We start from the raw sequence: 25,929 nt of genomic DNA, 5'->3' as shown, positions 1-25,929 counted from the left end.
TTGGAAAGATAGTTTTTTTGATTTACACGTAAAGTTCTGTGCTGATTCATAGATGGGGGCAAAGTTAAAAGGGGGAAGGAGGAGCATAACATTTTCAATTGCTATAACACTGGTATTATTTGATGAATATGAATCAAATGTGGCAGGCTCTAAGCAACTGACACTCGGTGAAGGTATTTTTGCTTTAGAGCAGAGCCAGGGAAGGATAGACGCTAAAGAAATGGGTCAAAACATTTTCGATCTGCTAATAACTTGGGCACCATCAGATGGAGCTGCACAAAATCTGCCAGACTCAGTATGTTTAGTCTACACTTGTTTTTTTCATACAGGTTCATGCAGGTTCATCAAGGAGGGTGGGGATCTCAACGGGGAGCGAAAGAAGTGTTTTCTGTTAATAAATATGGCACTGTTCAATTAATTCACACAAAATTTACCACATGTTTAGTTGGTTTAGCTTACTATTGGTTAAGTCAAGGTTTAAGAAAATCCTTTGTGGATGGGCAGATATAAATGCAAGGGTAATTCGAGTTTCATTCACCAATAACTTTGGCTCTTTTCAATTAATCAGCATGAAATTTGGCAGCTAGAAAATTAAGCCTGGTGCAAGGCCAGGCAAGCCCTGCAACCAAACCTTCTCTGTACACAGACGAAGGCAATGGGGAAGAGGGCATGGCCAAAGGAGATGCAGATCACAGAATGGGCACATGGCAGGCCATCTCCTGTGGGGTTTGGGTGGCCATCGCGGGTTGAGCACCAGGCTATGCCCTGCAGCCAATCTTACAGGGCACAGCCAAAGGCCATACACTGTGTGGGTTGTACGCCTTAGCAGGTTGGAAGCACAACATGGCCGAAGACCCCATTGTGCATGGCCAAATGGTTGAAAATTAAGTAAATCATAAAAAGCAATTAAATTCCCTGATTTTTTTTTTTTAAAGTGTGAAATTTTAAAAGTGAGATTTTGGCTCAAACTTGTCACACCACCTGAAATTTGCCAGTTATGGTTAGTAATGCACACAACACATGCCATAATTTGCATCACCAGGCATGCTCTAAAATACCAACTCTTCAAAGGTACAGAAACAAACAAAGAAGCAAATAGGAGAACAACATAGCGCCACTGCGGGTGGCGTGAGTTATTGCATGTTCTATACAGGGAGTGCAGAATTATTAGGCAAATGAGTATTTTGACCACATCATCCTCTTTATGCATGTTGTCTTACTCCAAGCTGTATAGGCTTGAAAGCCTACTACCAATTAAGCATATTAGGTGATGTGCATCTCTGTAATGAGAAGGGGTGTGGTCTAATGACATCAACACCCTATATCAGGTGTGCATAATTATTAGGCAACTTCCTTTCCTTTGGCAAAATGGGTCAAAAGAAGGACTTGACAGGCTCAGAAAAGTCAAAAATAGTGAGATATCTTGCAGAGGGATGCAGCACTCTTAAAATTGCAAAGCTTCTGAAGCGTGATCATCGAACAATCAAGCGTTTCATTCAAAATAGTCAACAGGGTCGCAAGAAGCGTGTGGAAAAACCAAGGCGCAAAATAACTGCCCATGAACTGAGAAAAGTCAAGCGTGCAGCTGCCACGATGCCACTTGCCACCAGTTTGGCCATATTTCAGAGGTGCAACATCACTGGAGTGCCCAAAAGCACAAGGTGTGCAATACTCTGAGACATGGCCAAGGTAAGAAAGGCTGAAAGACGACCACCACTGAACAAGACACACAAGCTGAAACGTCAAGACTGGGCCAAGAAATATCTCAAGACTGATTTTTCTAAGGTTTTATGGATTGATGAAATTAGAGTGAGTCTTGATGGGCCAGATGGATGGGCCCGTGGCTGGATTGGTAAAGGGCAGAGAGCTCCAGTCCGACTCAGACGCCAGCAAGGTGGAGGTGGAGTACTGGTTTGGGCTGGTATCATCAAAGATGAGCTTGTGGGGCCTTTTCGGGTTGAGGATGGAGTCAAGCTCAACTCACAGTCCTACTGCCAGTTCCTGGAAGACACCTTCTTCAAGCAGTGGTACAGGAAGAAGTCTGCATCCTTCAAGAAAAACATGGTTTTCATGCAGGACAATGCTCCATCACACGCGTCCAAGTACTCCACAGCGTGGCTGGCAAGAAAGGGTATAAAAGAAGGAAATCTAATGACATGGCCTCCTTGTTCACCTGATCTGAACCCCATTGAGAACCTGTGGTCCATCATCAAATGTGAGATTTACAAGGAGGGAAAACAGTACACCTCTCTGAACAGTGTCTGGGAGGCTGTGGTTGCTGCTGCACGCAATGTTGATGGTGAACAGATCAAAACACTGACAGAATCCATGGATGGCAGGCTTTTGAGTGTCCTTGCAAAGAAAGGTGGCTATATTGGTCACTGATTTGTTTTTGTTTTGTTTTTGAATGTCAGAAATGTATATTTGTGAATGTTGAGATGTTATATTGGTTTCACTGGTAATAATAAATAATTGAAATGGGTATATATTTTTTTTTGTTAAGTTGCCTAATAATTATGCACAGTAATAGTCACCTGCACACACAGATATCCCCCTAACATAGCTAAAACTAAAAACAAACTAAAAACTACTTCCAAAAATATTCAGCTTTGATATTAATGAGTTTTTTGGGTTCATTGAGAACATGGTTGTTGTTCAATAATAAAATTAATCCTCAAAAATACAACTTGCCTAATAATTCTGCACTCCCTGTATGCATTGTTAACCATAACAGGGAATTTTAGTGTTTTCACAATTTTGAGCCAGAATTATAGCTCACTTTAGAACTGTGCCAAATATATATATATATATATATAGAGAGAGAGAGAGAGAGAGAGAGATTAGATATAGAAATAACTGCACTGTTATATACAATGCTTACTGAACTTTAAAAAAACTAACGAGAAAATTAATTAGCAGCGGTAGTTGAAGTGTATACAAAGCGCTGTATACTAAAAAGGCAGGGAACATAAAGCTAGGACCTATATACTACGCAAGATAGAAAGAAATAGGAAATATTGTTACTTCCCTAAACACATACACAAAGTGTCTTTATCTTGGGGGTATCATTCACTATACTGTAATTTCATCGCCACGGGTGTGGCTACGCACGTTGTTGAAAAACCTCCAACTAATACCTTCTAAATCTACTAGATGATGTCTCGCAATAAGGTAGGGTCGATTTATAGGAAATATATGACACTTAAAGGAAAAACCAAGGAGCTGCAGATAAGATTCAGGGCCAATCACAGTCTATTATAAGAAATGTAATACATAAACTCAGTTGGAGCCCAGCTGGTAGACATCTAGCTTAGAGGACTCTTACACTAACTAAGGAATGAATTCTTTCTCCGGCACTTACCTGTGGGCTGCTGGTCCCATAGCCGAGGGTGGGGGTTGAAGGGACGGACACGGAGTGAGGGCCCATAGGAGAATTGATGACGGAGAAGGGAGGGCCCATCCCATTCAGACCCCCGATGGGTGAATGGAGCTGATTGGGGGAACTCAATGTCGGGCTGAGGCCGGGCCCACCAAGGGATGGATGCAGAACAGGCGCAGTCATGCCAGAACGCCCGCTTGGAGAACTCAGCGATGGTGGGCTGACTTGCGTGCAATAATCTGCAAGAAATGAAAGAAACAGATCAAACGTTTATTGATAACTTATGATACAAAACTCTTTACATTCCTAATGCAAATGCATATTCATTAAACGTTTCATGTGCTCAGAGACAAAGCACTGTTCCTGCTAGAGTGTTCTACCCAATCATGTACTTGTTGCCGACAGACACCTCAGAGTGAGAACTTCCTGCATGAGACTCGCCCATTTTGTCACTGTTTCAAAGATGGATCTAGCAGCAGGGTCTCATAAAGGGTCAGGGTCTCCCAATAATTTAGATTATACCTTTTTCTAATAGTGCGAAAGACTGCACTTTTTGCCATTTCTTAGTGCTTAAATTACAGGTACCACAGTAACATAATTTAATACTATTATGTTATCAGCAGAATTTGAAAGACTGAGTTGGATAAACATGCTCCTTGGCCAAACTAGCTGAGAGGGGAAGAGAAACTAAGATGGGAAGTGATGGATCATAAACCAATTCAATCTGCGTTTCGCGACCAATGATGTTCGCACACCTCTAACCAGCAGGTAGGATACTTGTTCAACGTGAAGATATTGGTTTAACAGGGGTCCAAAATTGAAAATCAAGACTTATTTGTTATTAATTAAAAGGTTACTCTGAAAGATTACTTGGGCCACAGCACGAATAGAAATGAAAGGTGAACTTGAGTCAAAGATGAGTTGCCTTGTACCCCCAGCCTGGAGGTTATAGGAAGGAAGTGCAGCTCCCTTTGGGTTTGCTACCAATGTGAACGTCCCACCGCTACATGATCACCACAACCATAAGCCACAGCCTTGAAATGATCTCTTTACTAGGTAGAGCGTTACAGGAGGTATCTTAAGAGTGGACTAACTGGATCCCAGGAGGACGACGGCAGATTGCTGGACACACTGAAGCCCCAAAACCTGTTCTTCTTGAAGCCATGGACTGGAGGGGGGGCATCCATCAGACGCTCTTCCACTCTGAAGAAAGGATACGGACCTGTGCCTGTGATGGGTCTTGGGCAGACATCCTTGATACAGGAGACTGGACCAGAAGTGGTCATCCGCACCTGCGCTGCTTCCCACCTTCCCGAAGGCCCTTTTCAAAATATTCTAATATAATAAGCCATGCTGGAATCTTTTATCTACCTTGGTTTTCGCCTCCAGTCGGACTGCTGCAGCTTCACCCTAAACATCCATTTTTAGACCAGAAAGGCTTCTTTGGCAACAGAATAATGGCGCCCTGATCATCTTTGACTTATAGAGGGAAGGGGGGCCCATCAACAGAACAAGGAAAGATAGAGAGATAGAAAAAGAGAGGGAAAGGGAGCCATAGAGAGAAAGAGATGGAGAGAGAGAAAGACTGTGTATGTGTGCAAGCATGTGTTTGTTCAGGTCATACCATAGCCACGTAAACAGTGAAATACTGTATGACTTAGTAACGTGTTGTCCTTTTTTACAGAAAACCCTACTATTCATCTATAATAGATGGTATTATTCAGGACTTTCATCGGTGAAAAAACTGGGAGGATTTTAAAAGGGGAGTGGCCTATGTCATTAAAGGTGTGGTTTAAACATGTAAATAAAATCTCTGTGATTCCCGCAGAGTACTAACCAACTGGTATTTTGGTGCCTCTATGAGCTTTCTGTTATGACATCTAGATATATAACACAACTACTGACATACACATAAAACCAGGAAGGGCTATTGGCTTTGTCATTGATCATTAGCTGTTTAAGTTAAAGCAGGATATATGTTCTTAAGGGTAATATGTTACACAGGAAAAATACACACAAGCAGCAGCCTGGCAATAGCTAACACTCTTAGGGAATGCAAGGCTAAGTAAAACATATAAAAGATATACAGGAACTAAATCGCTGACATGGATTACCTTAAGTGTTTTTACATTCATTGTCAAAAAATCGATCAGTAATTTTACCTGTAAGTTTAAGAATTATATAGGATCTAATAGGTATCCATTTCAATGTCTGTTTTTAATTACTACCAGGAATGAGACCCAGAAGGACCCGGCCAACTTAAAGCCCTGGTTTTAGTTCAACATGTAATGAGCATGGAATAACATAACACCATCCGCTTTTTAGATGGTATGGATATCTCAGTGGCTTGGGCCCTTGCTGCAGCTATGTATGTAGCCTGCTGGCCACAAAGGGAGGGAGGGCATCCTCAACCTTTCAATTTCAGAAATGCTGCCAATTAAATAAGAACTATTACCCTACTTCAAGGTCACAGGTATCTTCTGTTCTGTGCAATGTCCATAGTCCCTGTTACTCAACTAGTCTCTCTACTGTTTTTGAGTAGGCACGCCTTCAGCTTTTACTAGTTTTTTGTGGATGTTTTTCTTCTTGTCTTCTGTTCACCACTGTTTACTAGCATGCTTCAGTCTCTAGCGTTCACTAAACAATGTTTAATGAATGTGCGTGATTCCCTTTGGGGTCAAAGCAGTGTTCTAAATGGGCCGGTACTGTCCGGTACAGAGTACCGGTACTTTTTTATTTTTAGAGGGAGAGTACCTGCACTTCTAAAAATAAATTTTTTAAAACGCAATACTTTTAATCGGAGAGTACCAGCACTTCTCACTCTGGTACTGAGTACCTGCACTTCTGTTTTTCCATTTCAAGCACTGGGTCAAAGGACATATCACGGGGTTAGAAGGTATGTGGCGTTACATCCAGAATTAGTGATTCTGAAGTGGCACCAGTGGGTGGTTAACATAACTGCTGTAAACTAAATCTAAAACTAAACTAAGCCATGTCACTGGAGCTCGCAAAGGGCCAACCGTGAATCAGGCAAAGGTGAGGCGGGAGTCCAACTTACTGCTGTAGGTCTACCTAGTACTGATCTATTCAAATAGGCCTTGCCCTGGCTGCAATCTGCATAGCCCCATGTACATCTTAAGGATTTTGGGTGCCCTCGGCCCAACTTATTTTGGGGGCCCCAGCTCGGAACAGCTTTAAATTTATGATCCACTTTCTGCTTTTTCATATTCTCTTTGGCCTGATCACCGACACTGCACAGACACACTGGTCCAAATTATAAATGTGTTTCCATCTAACATTCTGGGAGCAGTGATATGTGTTTTCAATATTGTAACACAGCAGCAGCTCCATAATATTACTGCAAATAACCTCTGTGGCTGACTGCCATTTCTCATTTGTGACATCCTGTTTAGATCTAAAAGGAACTTTTTTATGGAGGTTGCATGGTGTGGAAAAACAAACAATATTTGTCTGCAAAATGTATCTAATAGACAGAGCCTCTGGAATTATGAGGCAGGAGAGGGTAAATTATGCAGCAGGGTTGAGTAAATCATGCAGCAAGAAAAGGCAAATTATGTAGCATAATGCGGCACATTTTTGAAAAAGTATTACTTAATTATTTTGTCGTTTTTAAACTTTGTAACACTGTCTGAGCATTGGTTGCACCTCATTAGTACCATTTTAATACCCAAGAATAGCAATAATCAACAACATGGTGACAGGTCTAGCTTTGAAAAGGGCCTTTCACTGCACAGCAACAAGTCCCTGCATTTTTACTAACTTTTGAACCGTTTGAGCTAGAAATATTGTTTTTATTCAAATCAGCAGATTATGCAGCAGGTGGTGGATTACGTGGCAAATGCAGCAAATCTATTATTATGCAAAAATCGCTGCACAAGCCCTGGTAATAAACTCTCACACATGACCCGTATTAAACATAAATGAAGAAAATTTGTATTTAAAACAATTTATGTTCAAGAACCATTGAAGGTCATCAGGGCAGGACTGTGTGGAGAACAAAGCTGATCTATCAGTTGCCCCCCCAGAAGGTTACGGCCATGGGCATGCCCACTTTGCCCATACCTTAAAATGCCTCTGCACAGCCCGTGATGGAAAGGGAGAACAAAAACACTGGATTAGCCTTCAATGTCCTTGTTTTATGGGGTTGATATGTATTTATTTGTTTGTGGTTAATTATATCGATCACATTGGCACCCAACTCTGATCCGGACTTTCAGATATCTACATGGACAAAATGCGCATTACAACAAATCCATATAGAAGTATTTCAACAGTCAGTGATTATCCTGATAACCTGACACAGATATGACCATCATGGACCAACGCTGGACACCTCTGATCTAGTGATTTCTGAGAAATGCACTTAGCCAGTTCATTTTAGCGACAAAACCGACAAGTGGAGAAAGAGATGTGAAGCCTGGGTTTCCCTGGAAATCCAGAGGGTGGAACTAAGTGTGATGCTCCTCTTAGGAGCTCCATCCCTGACCTGGTACTAATGGTCAAAGAGCCTGTGAATTCCAGGTTTCCAAAGTTCAACCAACCAGAGCTCATTACGCTGACAGTCCTGGCTGGAGCACTGTAGGGGGGTGATGGTGAGGCAAGAGCTCTCCTAAAAACCTCCACCCAATCTCTCAATCTCAGTTCAGCACTTTACAGCAGGATTGACTGTCCATGAGGCTTCAAATCTGGAGTGATCGAGCTAAGAAGACAGGGCTAAATAAAGTCAGCTTTGTCAGAGCTCTGCATCGGGCAGCTTATCCTATCCTCATCTGCGTTTTTTAACTTCAGCGGTAAATGCTAAGACTGACATCTCTTCAAAAGGGCAGATTCAGGCCTGGTTGGGAAATTAGAAAACAACGCAGAAGAAATTGTTAACATATTTTCCCTGGTTCATTTCAGGACTGATGTCCATACTTCGGATATGCTTTTTGTGCTCTTGTCAATCCTCAAGCCTCTAAGCGCTATTATTCACCAGATGAAAAACCCTTCTTCTCAAGTAAAAAATAACTTTCATATCGGAGTCAAATTCATCCTCAAAAACAAGTGGACTTGTCGCGAAGGTTGTAGGCATTCGGGCTGTGCGCTCCCAGATGTCATACTGGGGGTGAAGCACCCCTCTTTCAGGGCCAGTTCCAATGAAGCCAAACACTAGTCTCTCTACCCCCAAGCATTTGAGGTGGGTGGTACTGTCCAGGGGCAGCAGGAGGTGGGGTTAACACTGGGTTTAGGTAAGGTGCTGGCTGCCGGAGACCCTCTTTTGGCTAAGGAGCCCCCACATCCTGTAGAGTGACCAGGTGTCCCTGATTTGCTCGGACAGTCCCTGTTTTATTACCAGCTGTCCTGGCAGATTTTGGGAAATGTAACTCATATCCCGGTTTTTAAAGTTAGAGTCGCCTGAAACCGGTGGGAAGTTATTTTCTTTTTGTTTTTCAAAGCAGAGGTACTTAGCAGGTATTATGAAACTAATTTAATTAACAGGCATTACACTGACTTTAAAAAATTGCAACTTATTTATATTTTTAGTGCCTCTTCTGTAATTCTATGCTGATGACCGCTGTCATTCCATGCACTGGATTGATGTAAATATGTAGTCCTTCTTCTATTTTTGTGAAATGCCCTGGTTTTGGGCTTTAAAATTCTGGTCACCCTATCTGTATTTTTTCTCCAGGATGGAGAAGCTGATGGTCTCTCTACTGCATGGTGCACATGAGTTTTCATCTCCTGATTTAATAATCGTTAGGATAAACAGGCATTTGTAATGCAATGGATCTCTCCTTTCCTTGATTTAGAGCTATTGGCACTGTAAATTCATAACTGGACTTTTTTGCTAAATAAATTGGTCAACCCGTGCCTCATAATTTGGTCTTTTCCTGCCACATCATTCGAGTGGCCCTGCATATAACTAAAGCACTTCCATTTGCCTTCTTCCTCTATCTGCAGCCAAAAATGAAAATGTTGCCATTTAGCATCCTAATTTAAATCTTCCATGCTAATTCCAATAGAATACCACATTCACCATCCACCATCAGAGTTGCTGGCTGGCTAGCACAATTCACACAACAAGACAGCAATGGAGTAATGAGAGAAATAAACTAAAAGGGTCACCCAAACCTATTAAAAGTGTTCACACAGTCATAGTGTAGCAAGGATGTAAAGTTGGCCTGAATCATGGTCATAATTGCAATTAGGAGAGATCAATAAATGTATATACAATCAGCATATATACCCAATAAAAACCTTTATCAAAAATAAACGTTGGCATTAGACTGTAATGCTCAGAACAGCTCCTAAAGGACACCACAATGAAAATAGTATTTATAAGAAACACTGTCATGTTACCATACAGTTAGCCTCTGGAGAGCATAACCATATAAAAAAAATAACAAAGTATTGCAATGTAACCATACATTTAGCCCCTAGGCGGCACAGTAAATTACACATTTTCAGGGCTTGCAGTCCTACTACAATAACATTACAAACAAGACCCTTAAAACACAAACTACTCTCAGCTGTGTAAAAAAAAAAAAAAAAAGTTCCAGTCATGAGTGAGTTATCCATGTAACAGGGTCAGTCTGCAAGGCAGTAACAAAACCTCCCCAAGGCGGGACAAACGTAACGCAATTACCAATGATATCAAGGGATTTTTTAAAGGCAAGCCCACGAACGACTGAAAGTGATGGGCGTGAGGTGGGCATTATAAAAAAAAGCCCACAATACTTACAACAGGTCAAAGCACTTGACCTAAAAAATGAGTAACTTGAAATTACTAACAGGGAAGATGAGGCTGGAAAGAAACCCAAGGCCTATCTTCACAAGCCTACACTTTCTTGAGCACAACGGCCCCCTCCGTGCACCCATCCACGTCCCTTGAAACTGCTTAAACGGCACTTAAAGCTTTCCCTAGCCAGGATTTTAAAAATAAAACATTGCAGTCCTAAATAGCTAGCAAGGGAAGTCAGAGTTAAGACGTACAAAAAAAAAATAATCAGATATGAAATGACAAGGAATAAACTGACATTTTGTTAGAGGGGACTCTGGCGCAAAGAGCTCGTGTAGAGAGTGAAAAGGGACGCTCTTCCCTCCCGCCCTGCTCCTAAGCGCTGTAGAGACACAGAATGAAATCAGAAATATGTTCCGAAGGTCACAGACAGGTTATACGACTCACATGGCACGTTCAACCACCGCCCTAGGCCAGGCCCGCGGGCCCATTCACTGCACACTGCTCAAAGCCATTATTCCCAACCTTACAGGAGTAAGGTCGCCTGTCGACCCACCCATCCCATCACCAACCTCGGAGGTAGACATGACACTGTGTTAGTAACTGGCAGACAGCTGTAGACATCATTCAAAGGTTCATAATGTCACAAACATGGTCAACTTAACCACAGACCTCGAGTTTTCAATTAATGGGGCCTCACATCTTTGTTAAAGAAGATAAAAACATTTTTTTTCATATTCCCCGATGAGGCCTGACAAGGCCGAGAGTGATCTGCGGTTGCTTGTGATCCACTGGAGAGGGGAACACATCGTTCCACTGGGCAAACCCTGGACATTTCTCCAACTTCATGTATAGTTTCAAAGCTCACCCAAGAAATGTCTGTTTTCATTTCTCTGCGTTGCACAATTTCAAAGGTGAAAGCATACGCACATTTTCCAAGTGGTTTCTGAGTGGTTCTTCCAAATAAATATTATTTTTGCCTCCTGCAGAGTCACCAGGCAGGGCTGTGTTTCTTTACGCCTTTAAAAGCCGAGAGACTGTTAATGGATGTCTAACTCCCTGGAGCAGGGACAGACAAGAAAGCAGGGAAGTGATAGTGCTTGGGAGCAGCTCTGGGTCTCAAGGAATGGGCTGTGCTGGGTGGGAGAGGGACTCGGTGCCGCTGTCAAAGATATCACAGCAGAATCTGGCAAGCACTTCTAACGACAGGTATTTGTTACCCAAAACCAACTAAGCACATAAATATTATATTAAGATGCATATGATACTCATAAAAATAGTATCCACGGTGTATGAGGATGCAGCGGCTGCCATTTTTTTGGGGGGGTGGGGGGTGGGGAGGGATGCATTCCCCGACGGCTGCAGAGCGTTTGCTCATGCGCACACATGAGTGGCCACTTTGGATAGGGTTGAAACTTATGACAAGATATCTTTCTGCAGTAGATAAAGTGAGGGAGGGTAGAGGGGGCAAACGGGCACTACAGGGGGTATTTTTTTTTATTTAAATAATGCGATAAAGGAGGAGGACTCATGGAGAACAAGAAGTGAGAGAGGAAGTAAATAGTCCCTCATGCACTGCAATTCCCTTATGTCGGCAATGGAAGGATACAGCTTATCCAATCAAAACGTGTCAACGAAATGCTAGTTCGACAGGAAAAACACAAGAAGGGGGGAAAAGTCACTCAATAAGGTACAGGGCGCTGAGCCAGACAAGAAAGTTATCAAATGAGGAGCAAAGGGCAGACAAAAACGTCACTATAAGTCAACCCTGGATACATACAGGAGGTGTGTGCCAACAGGTGCCGAATCTGTCTATAGGTGAAGTCGAGAGAGAGAAAAAAATAAAACACGAATATGCAAGTTGTGATCCCCTAAGCTTTCACTCAGGGTCCCAAAATACACTGTGTGCCATGCTAAAAGTCCAAAGAACACCTAAACAGGGCACTGAAGCGCTTCACAAGAGCAGTTGCAATACATGACAGTGTAATCTAGAAATACAATGTTAACTACATTTGCGAGGTGTGATGTAATTTAGCAACTAGTGGGATCACATTCTTTTTAAGCACAATTAAGCTCAGCTCTGTTATTAATAACAAAAGGCTTTTTTTAATGTTACCAATCAAATGACATTCTTTGCAAGGACTACTGAGGTCATTTGCTCACAAAGAACGTTTTTTCCAGTAATGCCAGGAGTAATTTCGGGGAACATTTTTGAGTCGTAAAGCAGTCTTCCAGAGCTCCTGGACTAATTTCACTGTTTACAGGCTCACACAGGTCCCGAGGTAACTCCTGGGTTCAATGAAGTTTTCCTGTCTAGCCAGTGTCCTTTTGTTCAGCAACTACCATTCTCTTAAAGTGAAAAGGTCATTCTATACTCTCCAACTGGGTTTCAAATTCGAAAGTAGCGTTTACTGGCCCTACATATGTCTTCTAGCGCTCATGGATTCCACCCACCTAAAAGTTATTTTTGTCAAACCACGAGTCCTCTGCACTCCAGGCTTCTCTGTGCCCACAGTCCAGGCACCGCGCCGAAAAGCTAGAGGAATGATGTGCTGTCAGTGCTACCTGGTCAGTTACCACTTTGTAATAATTTTCAGACCGACCAGGCTTTTTTGGATAATGGATGCTGGCATGCAACTTTAAATATGGATCTGTGGGCACCAGCATAAAAAGCGCCCGCTGGTGATAAAAGTCAGACTACTAAAAGCCTCACAGAAGACATAGGGGCCACTTGGTAGCTATGCGACGGTGCATAGCGCTCCAGACCCATAACCCATCCAGGTCAGGAAAAAAACATATAGAAACCATAGCAACACCAGAGTACAGTACGTAGATTTCCGTCATCACTTCCTCACCGAGCCTGGACATTAATTTAGAAAAATGTCTGCAGTACAATGAGAGCCGAAAGTGTTCCTTTTACAGCAACACCCAGTGTTTGTGGGACTGCGCTAATGTACACATTTCCCCACAAAGCTCTGGCCCTGATTGGAGCCAGGTGGGGTGCAATCCCCACTTGGAATTCTGTTCCACCTAATCACGACTGGCCCTGTGTTCCCACACCCGGTCTTCCAAGGTGTGGGAACCCTGGGCCGGATGTTACTGGCCAGTAAAGTTGCATAATGCTTTGGCTGCTATTAATAGCCAACCCTAGCGCCCTGGTCTACCCCGATTCTTTTTTTACACTCTAGCACAGCGGGAGAACTCAATGGTCAGAGCAAGTGGTAAATGTGTGCGTTAAACCCCACAGAAACGGTAATGAAGTGAAGAATACCGCACAGCCACTGTGTGTCTGCAAAATTATTCTGCGTTCTCAGGGACTTAACGCGTAAAAGTAAACGTGAGTCGCAAGTGGTACTTCTGACTATCCGGAGTCTTCACACTCAAATCAAAATTAGGGCCCGTACAGAGTGAGTTGTACAACTGGCCATTGGAGGAGAAACACAGTCTACACAAATATATGTGCTTGCTAGAGAAGTCAGGTGAAATAATAAGAAACCCAGAGTTTAGCGCCTGGATACCCTCCAGCGCTTGCATACCCTCAGAGGTGACAAGAAGCGCTCTACAAATCCAACTTATATTGCATTAAATTAGCTTGTGAGAGACACATATTGTGATGTCTTCTGAGATAATGCTGTCAGGGTCGGATTGGGATTATATTTAGGCCCTGGCAGTCCCAAAAAAGTGGCCCACATCCACGGACAGCACCCTTTTCTTGAAATACTGTTTGCTTAGTCTCACTGGACTAAGTTATAGAGAAATGTGGTTGGGGGTGGGGGGAGTGAGGGGGGGGGGGGGTTCAGGTGAAGCACACAGCTGCTATTGCTTTACCATCAAAAGGGTGGAGGCCAAAGGCCACAATCACCGAGAGTCACCGCCTTCCAGCCCACCATAATCACAGAGTGATCCCTGGCAGGGGAGGGGTTAAGAAAAACACATTGCTACTTCTCTAGGGGGCTGAAGTGAAAATTACCTAATGGTCACAAAATCACCTGCCCGCCCCTCTCGCCCAGGGAGGCCCTTGAAAAAAATAGATTGCTTCTGGGCATGGCTGTCCTGCAGTAACACCCCCCCCCCCCCCTCCAAGGCGAGAATGGCCTGCAGGCAAGACCAACAACTGGCCCCCAAAGAGGCCATCTCAACCTAACCCCTCCCTCGTCCATCATACCCCGAAGAGTGGCCCACAGGTCACCCTTAGGCATCAGCCCATCGGCCAATGCCTGAGTGCCCGTCTTACCTATCTGACCCCGGATGCTGTTGTAAAATGTGCTACAAGAGAATAATCTCGGTGGGTATCATATTAAGAGGTAGGTGGGATGGATTTGCGAAACACTAAGATTATTCCATTGGTCACATCTCTATCTCAATAGGAACACAAATCACCACTGAATAGAGCATCTGTCCGGATGAGCCAGTCACTGGATGCACTCTGAACTGAGTGGATTTTACCAACTCTTTCTTCATAGTCTACTACACGCAAACAGGCAACCAGCAAACCCCGACCTGCAAAAAAAAAGGGGCGAGGTTGAAGTAATCTGGCCACAGTGAGTTACTATACCGATGAGAAGTACCAACGATTACTGTGACTGTGGCCAATAATGGTGAAAGGTTTTTAAAAAGAGACCACGTTTGCAGTCACTGAGACAGCTGCGTTTGGGTCGGTCTTTGTAACTCAAAAAATGGAACATACACATTTGTTGTGAATTCTTTTTCTCATATACTGTGACAAATCGTGCTGCCCAGGCCAGGCCTCATCCAGACAGTCAACAATATGCACAGTTGCTGTAACATCTGTTCTTCATGGTCTGTGACATGTAACCATCGCTGGCTTGTGACATATTAGGTCGTTGTCACCACTGCCCTGTGATGTGGACTCTGGTTGCACTGCATATGACAAGGGGAGTTGTTGGAACCCTTGTGCCACATGTCTGTTATATCCACGCAATGTAATATTGTGTTCCCATCAATTCTCCTGGACATTTCAGCAGCTTTTGACACATTACCAGGGCTGGAGTCAATGGGTAGACGCAGATAGACGCCGTCTTCCCACTATTTTCAGAGAGTAGACACTGACTATCTACCCTGCTGCCAAGCTAGCCGCTTTCAGGGGAGTGCCACCTTCCTTTCATGAATTCACAGAAATATGCTGCAAGCGTCACTGTGTAATTTTCTGACACTGAGACACATTCAGCAGCACTGAAGCTTGTCTGCTTTTGTTCTGAGCAGCAACCTGCAGGCGGGGCTTGTCAGATTTCAGCTTCGCCTGTAACAAAAGCCGAAGTAAAGGGGCCATTAGGCCTCTTTTCATTGGAGTAGGAGCCTCCAGCTAGATGCAAAGGAGGAAAAGCAAAGGCTCATATCTTATCACTTATCAGGTACTTAAGAGAGAAATGCTTTTGACTTAAATCAGTCCCTGTATATGCATATATTGTAATATACTTGTGTTGGACACTCCAGTATTTACACACATAACAATTTAAATACCGCTGTTTTGGTTTATTTATTTTACAGCGCATTAGCACTTCAGTAGTCCTTAAGCACCATAAAAGAAATAAAACGACATAGTGGTATTTAAATTGTTATTTGTGTACATGTTATGTAAAGCGCTCTGACACCCTGCATTGGGATTAGTACCACCGTTCATCCCAATGCAGGGTGTCGGAGCGCTTTACACCACACATAAACATTACATATTGACAATAAATCATATTTAGTACAGCAATACAAAGGATGTGTTACATAATACAATTGAACATGCACGTCACTTCCTGTGATGTCACGCACGGTGATGTTACGTGCGGGGATGTCATGCCCATTCTGCCTAACCTGATGAGTCCCCCTCACTTCTTACTTTAGGACTTGAGCCCAGCACATTACTTCATAGGCTGAAAGAAAGTGGTATAGACGGCATCAACATCAACCACATTTTCTCTCACCTAAACAACAGGTCATATTATTCATACACTACTTTCTCTTCAAATGCTTACTGCATTAGAACAGGAGTTCCACAGGAAAGCATCATCTCACTGCTACTTTGTAACATGTAGACGAAACGCCTACTACGTCCTATCACCAGTTCCACACTCATCTGTTACACTTATACAGATGAGACAGAGGTAGTTCTCAAACTTTAAACCCTAAGGACAAAGGAACATAAAAACTCCACACCTTCCACATAGCCATACATCAAAGGATGATGGGGGATCACTGCAAGCCCAATGCTTCACAAATTGAAATATTGGCCTACAGAGAATGGAAACATGATAACCCTAGATCTTCCTGGCCAGGGACCCTTGACACAAATAGCTGCAGCATGAAACATTATAGACTCTTGTATTCTGCACAAACCATTAATACTCAAGTGGACAGCCTGTCTGAATCAACTTTCTACACAATGAAAACACTTCGATAAGTCTTTTCACATCTTGCATTGCCCCAAAAGACAGAAGCAACAAGATTATACGCATTAGCAAAACTTGATTATGCTAATGGACTGTACCACAGCATTCCACTCTCAAATATCAGAAGACTACATAGAATCCAAAACTCAGCAGTGAGACTAATTCTAAATGTAAATAGGAACCCACATATCTGCAGTCCCGAAGGCTCTCCAATAGCAAGAAGAACCTCTTTCAAATTACGGTGCATCACATGCACAGCTGGTAACAGCAAAAGACCAAAATTAATCCAAGCAAACATCACAAAATACTCCCATCCCAGAAACATATTTTCTAGACTGGCACAGCCCTTAATGCCTGCTTACACGAAGAAAACCACATGTGGCAGAATTGTATCTGATCAAGCGGCAAAACTATGGGATTCCCTAACTGCCAAGGACAAATCACTTAGAGATCAGAAGGATGGTTGAGAAAAGGTTATTCCTGATGTGATCCAAGAAAGAATCGACATGCTCTACTTTCATGTCTACAGACAGATAGCCTCCAGGAGCCTTGAAGATCAAGGAAGTGCTAAATCGGCAGAATTACTTTTTTAACACCCCTAACATCAACGAAAACCACAACCCTCAGAAAACTTACCATCCATTCATTCGTCTCAGACAAACACATAACGGAAATGATCAATGCAAACTCATGAGATTGTCCACGCCTCAAAATCTCACCAGACAAACCTAAACAACTCACTAAGCAAACATAGAACATAACTCAGTGTCCCATATTTAAAAAATAAAAAAATAAAAGGGAAACTAATTCAATAATGTTCAATATCTATGTGACAAAATAGACAAGACTGCATCAGCACCACTCACAACCCGACGAACAACCTAAGACGCAACAACTTAACACCTACCACAATTCATCAACTATCACCGTTCTTTCTCCTACTTCCATAGATTATATGAACGATACTATCCCTGTACTCTAACCGCTGCATGCCTTAGTACTACAGATTGTACCCTACTCTTTCACACAGCTGCCACCTTTCTCTCTTTTACACTTCAATGAACTAACCATACCTCTCCTTACAAAAAAATACACTCTCATTGTGAGGAAACCAGCAAAGAAAGCCTGACCTTTTCTAACCTATCTACTCACCCCACTCCCAAAAATCACAATTTCTCTTTCTGTGAAAACCATCCTTGCAATCTCACAATAGCGAACATCCTCTACTCAATTTACTTAGCCTTTTTTTCCACTTGCATGGACTCACTCCAACAATTACAACTGCTTCTTATTACCTTATCCACCACTAGAAAGTGAAAAAATACGTCACTTTCCTCAGAGCACAAGCCTATCCCAATAGCCAACACATTTGAACAACAGCAAGTAACTACTGGGTTAAAAACTAACTTTGGGTTGGGGGTAGTGTGCTACCCCTATGAAGCACAACACTGCCCCATCAGGGGTAGTAAGCTATATACATGTAATTACAATATAATATAACATAACATACTGCTTGCATCTGCCTGCAGGGCACTGAAGAGCAGCCATTGAAAAATAGATTATGGAATACAGCCATTGTGACTTCTACATCTCGCAATCTGTGACTTGTACTGTTGTGATCTATCTGTACGTCACTATACAGCACATGCTGATGAGAGGGACCTCAGTCCCTCACAATATGTAAAATGCTCAGGTGTAGCCTCTGTGCCTCAAGGTATGTGACACTGACAATAAAAGAGACCTGTCCACATCATAGCCTGTGACATGTACTGCTGATGTTGCTCTGTACCACAATATGCAATATACACCATCACCAAGACCACCATCACAAAGACATGTGTTCCCAGGTTATGTGAAATACAGAGTATTCGTTAAATGTGTCTCACAGCTACATTTACAGCCAGAGACCAAAGTTCTTCAGAGAAATACTTGTACAGTTGTGACCTTGCTTGCAACATACACAGCTCCAATTACCTCCGTCCTCACAGTGTGCAAGATTTAAGTCGGAGCCCCTGCAAGTTGCAGGGTGCAACATGTACAGTCACTGGCATACCCTCTACCTGAAATGTGTCCTAACTGGTCTGGTTCCCCAGCCCAGTGACACCTCCGTAGTTCTTACGTTCCTATGACACATACTTCAAACTCTGTACTATCTGGCACTCCGGCTCTTCCATTGGCACCACTAGTTCCCAAAACATCCCTGTAATCTGCAAGTCTGCCAGGGTTCCATATTGTTCCATTACGTCTTTAACTTCTACATGGAGCCCTTGGTGCTCTACTCACAGATAACAGCATGAGGAAGCACCAATATGATGATGATAAGCAAATCCTACTTGAAAGTTTCCACTGATTCAGACATGCAGCGCCTCAAACACTGCAGGCACATCATCCAGAACTAGATGTTCAGCACTTACTTAAGCTCAACCTAGCCAAGACAGAATTCCTGCTATTTGCCAGGAACAAGACAAACACAGTACAATCTTGGCTCAGTGACTTGAATCTTGACCTCTTCAAACCTCAAGTTTTGCTGAATTCCAAATCACTTAGATTCACCATGGACATCACTGTTATCCTCAAGGTACACCCTGCCAAACAAGTTTGGTACTAGCTCTCTCTTCTAAAGAATGTGAAACCGTTTCTCCATAAAGGGATTCAGAACTGCTCAAGCTCTCATACTTTCACAGATGGTCGGTGGTAACGCGCTGCTCTTTGACCTCCCAGACTCCACAACAGTGTCTTGCATGCTGCAGCACATCTCATCCAAGGCTGGAAACATCTTACGCACCCTGATAAAACTCCAATGGCTTCTCGTGACAGCCTGCACCATCTTCAAAACCAGCTGCATCATTTACAAAGCCATCACAGACTCTTACCTCCCAGACATGTTCACCATCTCTGGTGTTTTGGGGCACACCAGCATCCAGGACATCATTGGACTGTAGACTAATAAAAGTAAATAAGGAAGAAAGAATGGCTTCAGGCCTTTTCCAATCTATGCATCTAGGATGTGAACAACATCCCTGTCTCCATCACGACCTCCCAGATGCAGCTCTGAATCAGGAAGAGTTAAAGAAGCACCTCTTTACAGAACACTACATCACAATTCATTAATTATCTACAAACCAGCTACCTCTTCGACCACTTGTAGACTTTATGCTTGCCTTAACCATGCACACCGCTCCGCTATTGTTTGGCGCCGTTTGCACTATAGATATACCACATACATATCCATCCGACACGAAGTTTACTAGGCTGCAACACACACCATCGCCTTCATCAGCTCTCCGTCCCTAACACAACCCCTGTCTGTGATATGTATGGAAAATGCTATATTTTCTTCAGTGACCACTGGGTCTGGTAGCTTCGTGGACTAATGCATCCACTGCAGGCATCTATGTTTGACCATATGATTATAAGTTTTAGTCCTGGACAATCAACTGAGCCTTTCATCCCTTGAGGTTGATAATATGAGTACCACTAAGTTGGGTAACAATAAACAGATGTTATATCAGGGCCACAATACTCTGAGTGAATATGTGCTTTACCGATACATATTATGTTTACTACTACTTGAAAGAGATGAGAAACATACATTAATCTTAAGTGTAACATTTAAGTGCAAAAGGGTACCTTTTGCCATGGGCCTGTAAGAAACGCACAACTTAAAATAAAATGTCTTTCGTAACTTAAATATTATTTGGAATAAACGGAACCACTACCATATACTGTAGAGATACTGCAGGTCACTCCGGAGTTCCCTTATCCTCTGGACTGACTTTCAGTATCTTCATAACAAAAGGTTATATTCAGGTAATACTGGATCACACCATCATCCTCCACCAACCCTTACAGAGGCTTGGCTTCATGAAAGTGATGCTCTGTTTCAGATGCGTACAATGACATGGAATCTGTACTGCAAAGCAATACACCAATAGCCATTTTGAAATGTTTTACAAACATATTTTAACCTGCTTAATATAAGTTACTTTCTAAACCGACAGGGGTTCACTGAGCAAAATAACCGGTGGATATATTTCTACTTTGGTGTCATTAACTTTAGAAGTGAATGAAATAAACTGCCATGCATATCTTCTGACCAGCTAACCACTGAGAAAGTTAAGGGAACATAGTTCAGAAGATGGCAAGCTGAGGAGTCAGTTATTGCTTGACTTAAAACTCCTAAAGCAGCAGCAGTCATTTTTTTCTCAGTGACCTGCCTATCACAGTGTCACAACTTAACTGTAATAAATTATAACAGTAGTGTAGAGCTAAAATTTTCTCAAATGCGGCCAGTGGTGTCCCACCCAGCCTGCTTTAGGGAAGACAGACAGGTTTTAGAAGTCGGGGCGTTAGAGGGGGAAGGGCAGCGCATGCGCAGGGTGGGGAGTTGTGTGGAGAATGGTAAAGGAGGGGGAATATTAATACAATTGAAAAAAAAGAAAATAAACTTGCCTGCTCCTCTGCTGGCTCAAAGCAACGTCAGGAGTGGCTTGGAGCGCCCAGCCAGGGTGCTCCCAGGCAGACTGGGAGCCTGTGGAGGCTGTCTCCAGCCCTGTTGCTGGGCTGGGGAGAGTCCTGTGCGCATGTGTGTTTGGCCGGCCTGAGACCGCCGTCCAAACACACATGCGCTCTGAGGGGGAGTGCTCAGCACTCCCCCTCACAATCATCACCCTGTGCCCCTACCCTTTATAAGGAAACAATAATAAACACCATTTATTATTGTTTCCTTATGAAGGTTTTGCAGCTGCTACTGCTGGCATGGGGGCAACGCTCCTCCGCCCTCATGGAGGAGCTGCCCCTGGGTTTTAGGCATTTATTGGATAAGATAAAGCACCACCTACTCCACTCTACTAGGATACTGCAAATCAAGAATGTCTTTGATGAAAAAGTAAGAACAATGTGGAGGCTGAATTACATTATATGGTCATGGCACGTGGCGCTAACTTTTACTTTGTAATATGGTGTATTTTATTCCTTATAATCATGCTACTGGAATTATGCAATTATGTGGTGCTGCGTTTTTCGTATAATTAAAGATGTGCCGCATTTGCCATACAATCCACGATCTGCTTCATAATCTGCAGATTTTTGCGCACTGTAAGGCCCTTTGCAAAGGTGACATTTCTGTTGCTTATTGCTATATTTTGGTGTTAAACTGGTACTAATGAGGTGCAACCAACGCCCAAACAGTGTGAGAAAGTGTAAAAATGACAGGATAATGAAGCATTACACTAAAAAGGTGTGCCACATACCACATAATTTGTCATTTCTTGTTGCATAATTTATCAACCCTGCCCAGAGTGTTTTGTAACATACAAATAGATTTCTGGTTCCCTTTAATGAACTCCAGCAGCAAAATAAATAATCATCCAAAAACGATTTTTTTTATCAGCTAATGATAGTTAATTTTCAAGAAAATAGTTCAGAAGAGATGAAAAGCTACTTATACCTTACGCGAGTTCTAATTTTGTTCAGTGATTACAAACAGGATGCTGGCTCAAGTAAAGGCATTGAGACGTCACAACTCAACTCAAATAGCTTTGTTACAGTAAGTAGTAATCTCCCATCTAGAATACAGTTAGAAAACAAGAGAGAAGTGTCCATATGGTAATTACAGTTTTCTGTGTATTACATGTGGAATTAACACCCAAACCAATAATATCCTTTCTGTCCAGGGAGCTCTAAGACCACATGATTGTAAGGATAGGCACATATCTTCGCATCAGTCACCTTATTGTCTGAGCTATCTTACCACAGATTTAGTGAGGTATGTCTCACCAGACTACCCACACAGAGAAACCCTTTGCATGTAGGCTTAGCTTTATTTTGTGGAATATATCCTCATAAGAAGCCACCCTGCAAACAGGAGGTAGCGCTATTTGTGCTCGTCTCCCAGCAGGTGCATGAGCTAAAGTGGGTGCAAATAGTCTGTAGCTCTGTTTTAGCACTTGAGCCTAAGTTTAAATGAGCATGCAATCAGTAGCGGCTCGCTTCGGTCACAAAGGGTGGCGCCGGTACGGCGTGCAAGGGGGGCTGATGGGGTAAAATGTATTTAAAATATTTTAAACAAATAATAAAAAATGACCTGCTCTGCTCCTGCACTGCTCCTCTTGCTCCTGTCGCTGCAGGCAGGCACAGGCTCCCCCAGCCTGCTCAGAGTAGCATCAGGATTGTCTGGAAGCACCAAGCCAGGGCGCGCCCAGGCAGATTGAGAGCCTACTGCGCATGTTTGGCTGGCCCGAGAAGGCCGGCCAAACATACATGCGCACTGAGGGGAGTGCACAGTGCACTCTTCTCACTGCTCGTCATCCCCGTGGCCCTGCCCTTCAACAAACAAAACGATAATAAACATGGTTTATTAGCATTTCGTTTGTTAAAGGTTTTGCAGCTTCTGCTGCTGGCGGGGGGTGACGCTCCTCCATCCTAACGGAGGAGCCCCCCATGCATGCAATGTTACCAAATGAACGCATCCCTTTTCCAACTGGTGTCTCCTCTGGACTCAGACAGATGCAAGTGAAAGAGAAGGAAGCCATTGTAAGGGTGGAGAAAGCTGCTTGGAACACATTTCTTGCTACTGGTATGGACAGCTTTCAAAATATTCAAATGGAGGGTCTGGGCAGAGACAGAAATAAGGGTGCTTTTGTAACTGTACCGAACTAAGGAATATTTTGGGATTTTTTGCATATTGGGCTGAAACTGGAAAACATCTACTGCCAGGAACCCACAAGTTGGGGGCTAAGGGGTATTGGGAGGTGAAGCAGAGTCAAAAATGTGGCAACGTGTTTGTGCATTGTGGAAGGCCCTTTGCAAAGGTTAACAGTCGTCTTTCATTTGCTTATTTCTTTATTTAGTTTTTAAACTGGTACTAACGTGATTAAATCTTTGTCCAGACAGTATTACCCTTTGTAAAAATTACAAAATAAAGAAGTCATCCTATCTAAAAATGTGCTGCATCATTCAGCACTTCAGTAAATTCTGCTGCATAATTAGGTGCTCCTCTGCCACATAATTCAAGCAGCCATGGTTATACTGTTGAAGAGCAGAACGATAACTCTGGTACTCAGTACAATTGATGTGTTCAGTGTAGACACAGATTTTACTCATCATAAAATCGAAAAGAGGGTTAACGTGTCTGCTAGAGAGGACAGCATGAAGCAGGCAGGTCACATATTTGGATTTTACCCAGATAGCTGGTGTGGCACAAGTTACAATCCATTTAATATAATTTACTGAGTTATGAACTGGCCCGAAGGAGCTACATACAAAGAGCAAAGCATAAGTTTAGAAACATACTGTTTTTCAGGTCAAAGCCTACCAAATAGCATAGCTGTCTGCTTTGCTAACGGTCTTTTGTGGGCATTCCAAAAGCTTTCCTGGGAATGCATTCTGCCCATTGTTGACCGTAGGCTTTGTGGTTTGTAACTCACATTTCTTGCTTTCTATTTGCTAGCTTTATTTGTGTTAGTCTGTCTAGCTTGAGTTTGACCATCTGTGGAGCAATCATTGTTTACTATATATACATCCTTCTGAGCGCTTGTTTTCTGTAAACAGGCATTTCTTGTTCTTGTCATATTTACTGTGCGTTCAAAAACAGAGGTCAAATTTCAGGCTCTGTCTTTGGTGGGGCGTGATGTTTACTTTTCTTTCTCTGACCTCAAAGTGACAGAATTTAACTGATAACCTTGCTGTGAAACAAAATACTTTTTTCTAGCATACAACAAAAATTAACTGTGCTGATATTTCAGGATATATCAGAATTAGGAAAGTAAAAATTAAGTTTATTTTTCTGTAATTCTGAAGAGTGGTGATAGTAAATATTTGAGTACGATCAGAACGCATTGATACACTAGGTGATGACAATTCCACGCTTTATCATTTGTGTGCAGTAAATCTGTATGTCTGTGCAAATATAATGGTCATTCCAATTGAAAATGTGTTGTCTGTAATGCAGTGCACTTCTACACCAAGCATACTCAACACTACGCCACTCTACTATACTCTATGCACTTCCATTCAAGGCCACGCCACTCCAAACCACTCTAGAACATGCTACTCCATTCTACAACACACCATGTCATTCCACTCCACGACATGCCACTCCACTCTATGCCCCATCACTTTAAGACATACCACTCCCCTCCACACCTATCCTCTCCACTGTAAGACATACCACTCCACTCTACGCCAATCCAATCCACTCTATGCCATTCTACTCCACCTAGCTCCACTCCAAACTACCCCACTCCACTTTACTCCAATCTATCCTAATCCACTCCACTTCACTACAATCCACCTCAATCTACCCTACTCCACTCTATCCCAGTCTACTCCACTCCACTCTACCCCATTGCTTCTACCCACTCCACTTCAATCTACCCTATTCCACTCAACCTGCCCCAATCTATCCCACTCCACTCAACCCCACTCCACTCTACCCCAACCTTCCCCACGCCACTTCATCTACCCCAATCCACCTAATCTACTCCAACCAACCGTACTCCATGACAATCTAACCCACTCCAATCTACCCCACTCCATCCCAATCTATCCCACTCCAATCCAACCCACTCCACTCTAATCTACCCCATTCTAGTCTACCACAATCTACAAATCTCCACTCCACCTCACTTCACTCCACTCCACTCTCCCGCAATAAATCCTACTCCACTCCAATCTAGCCAACTCATTCCAACCTACCGCACTCAACTCGTCTAATCCACTCCACCCCAATCTACCACCATCCACTCCAATCTACCCACCCCACTCTAATCTACCTCACCACACTCCAATCTACCCCCCCCACTCCAATCTAGCCCACCCCAATCTACCTCACTCTACATGTGAAGTGACAAGCTAATTATGTTTGATTCCTAGCATCACCGTGTTAAGGCTCCAGCTAACCCCCAGCTAACCCCCAGCTAGAACAAGCAGAAGTGCTGAAGACTCTTCTGAAGCATTTATGTTAGGTCCAGTGGAAACTGAAATTAGGAAGTGTCAATTAGGAACAAACACTGCATAACAAATACCTGGAAACGGGTCCTGGCAATTAACTTTCAACCAGAAATGATTGGTGTTCGAGGAGTGAATGTCCACATATTGCTAGACTGCAGTGCACGCCACCCGAAAGTTCAAGGACAGATGGAGTATAACAAAATGAAACAGCAACCTGTTAGACTAAAAGCAGTACACCCGAAGAATACGGCCACCTGGTAAAGACTACTGGAATGAAAATGGCGCCGAGTAGTGCAAATCAAGAGTAGAGAAAAAGACCGCTGGTAGGAGAAAGGGGATAGGATGAGAGAGAGAGTGTTGGAGGTAAGGGAGAAAGTGTGGAGAAAAGTGGAGCAAGAGAGACAGATTAATAGAAAGTGGGGTTGACAAACAGAGAGAGACAGATATAAGTGAATGAGCTT

General features: G+C 43.0%; 1 protein-coding gene across 6 annotated transcripts in view; it reads right to left on the bottom strand.

Annotated features, from left to right (window-relative positions):
• RXRA (retinoid X receptor alpha) overlaps positions 1–25,929 on the bottom strand; it is a 417,621-nt gene that overhangs the window by 113,465 nt on the left and 278,227 nt on the right. For all 6 annotated transcript variants that reach the window (XM_069241578.1, XM_069241577.1, XM_069241575.1 and 3 more), the window contains one exon: positions 3,362–3,618. In XM_069241578.1, coding sequence (XP_069097679.1) covers positions 3,362–3,618 — 257 coding nt within the window. The remainder of the gene's footprint in view (positions 1–3,361; positions 3,619–25,929) is intronic.

Source organism: Pleurodeles waltl, chromosome 6 (genome assembly GCF_031143425.1).
Source record: "Pleurodeles waltl isolate 20211129_DDA chromosome 6, aPleWal1.hap1.20221129, whole genome shotgun sequence".
Taxonomy (NCBI): domain Eukaryota; kingdom Metazoa; phylum Chordata; class Amphibia; order Caudata; family Salamandridae; genus Pleurodeles; species Pleurodeles waltl.
Note: the sequence above shows the minus strand (reverse complement) of the source record. Positions and strands in the feature narration are given on the sequence as shown.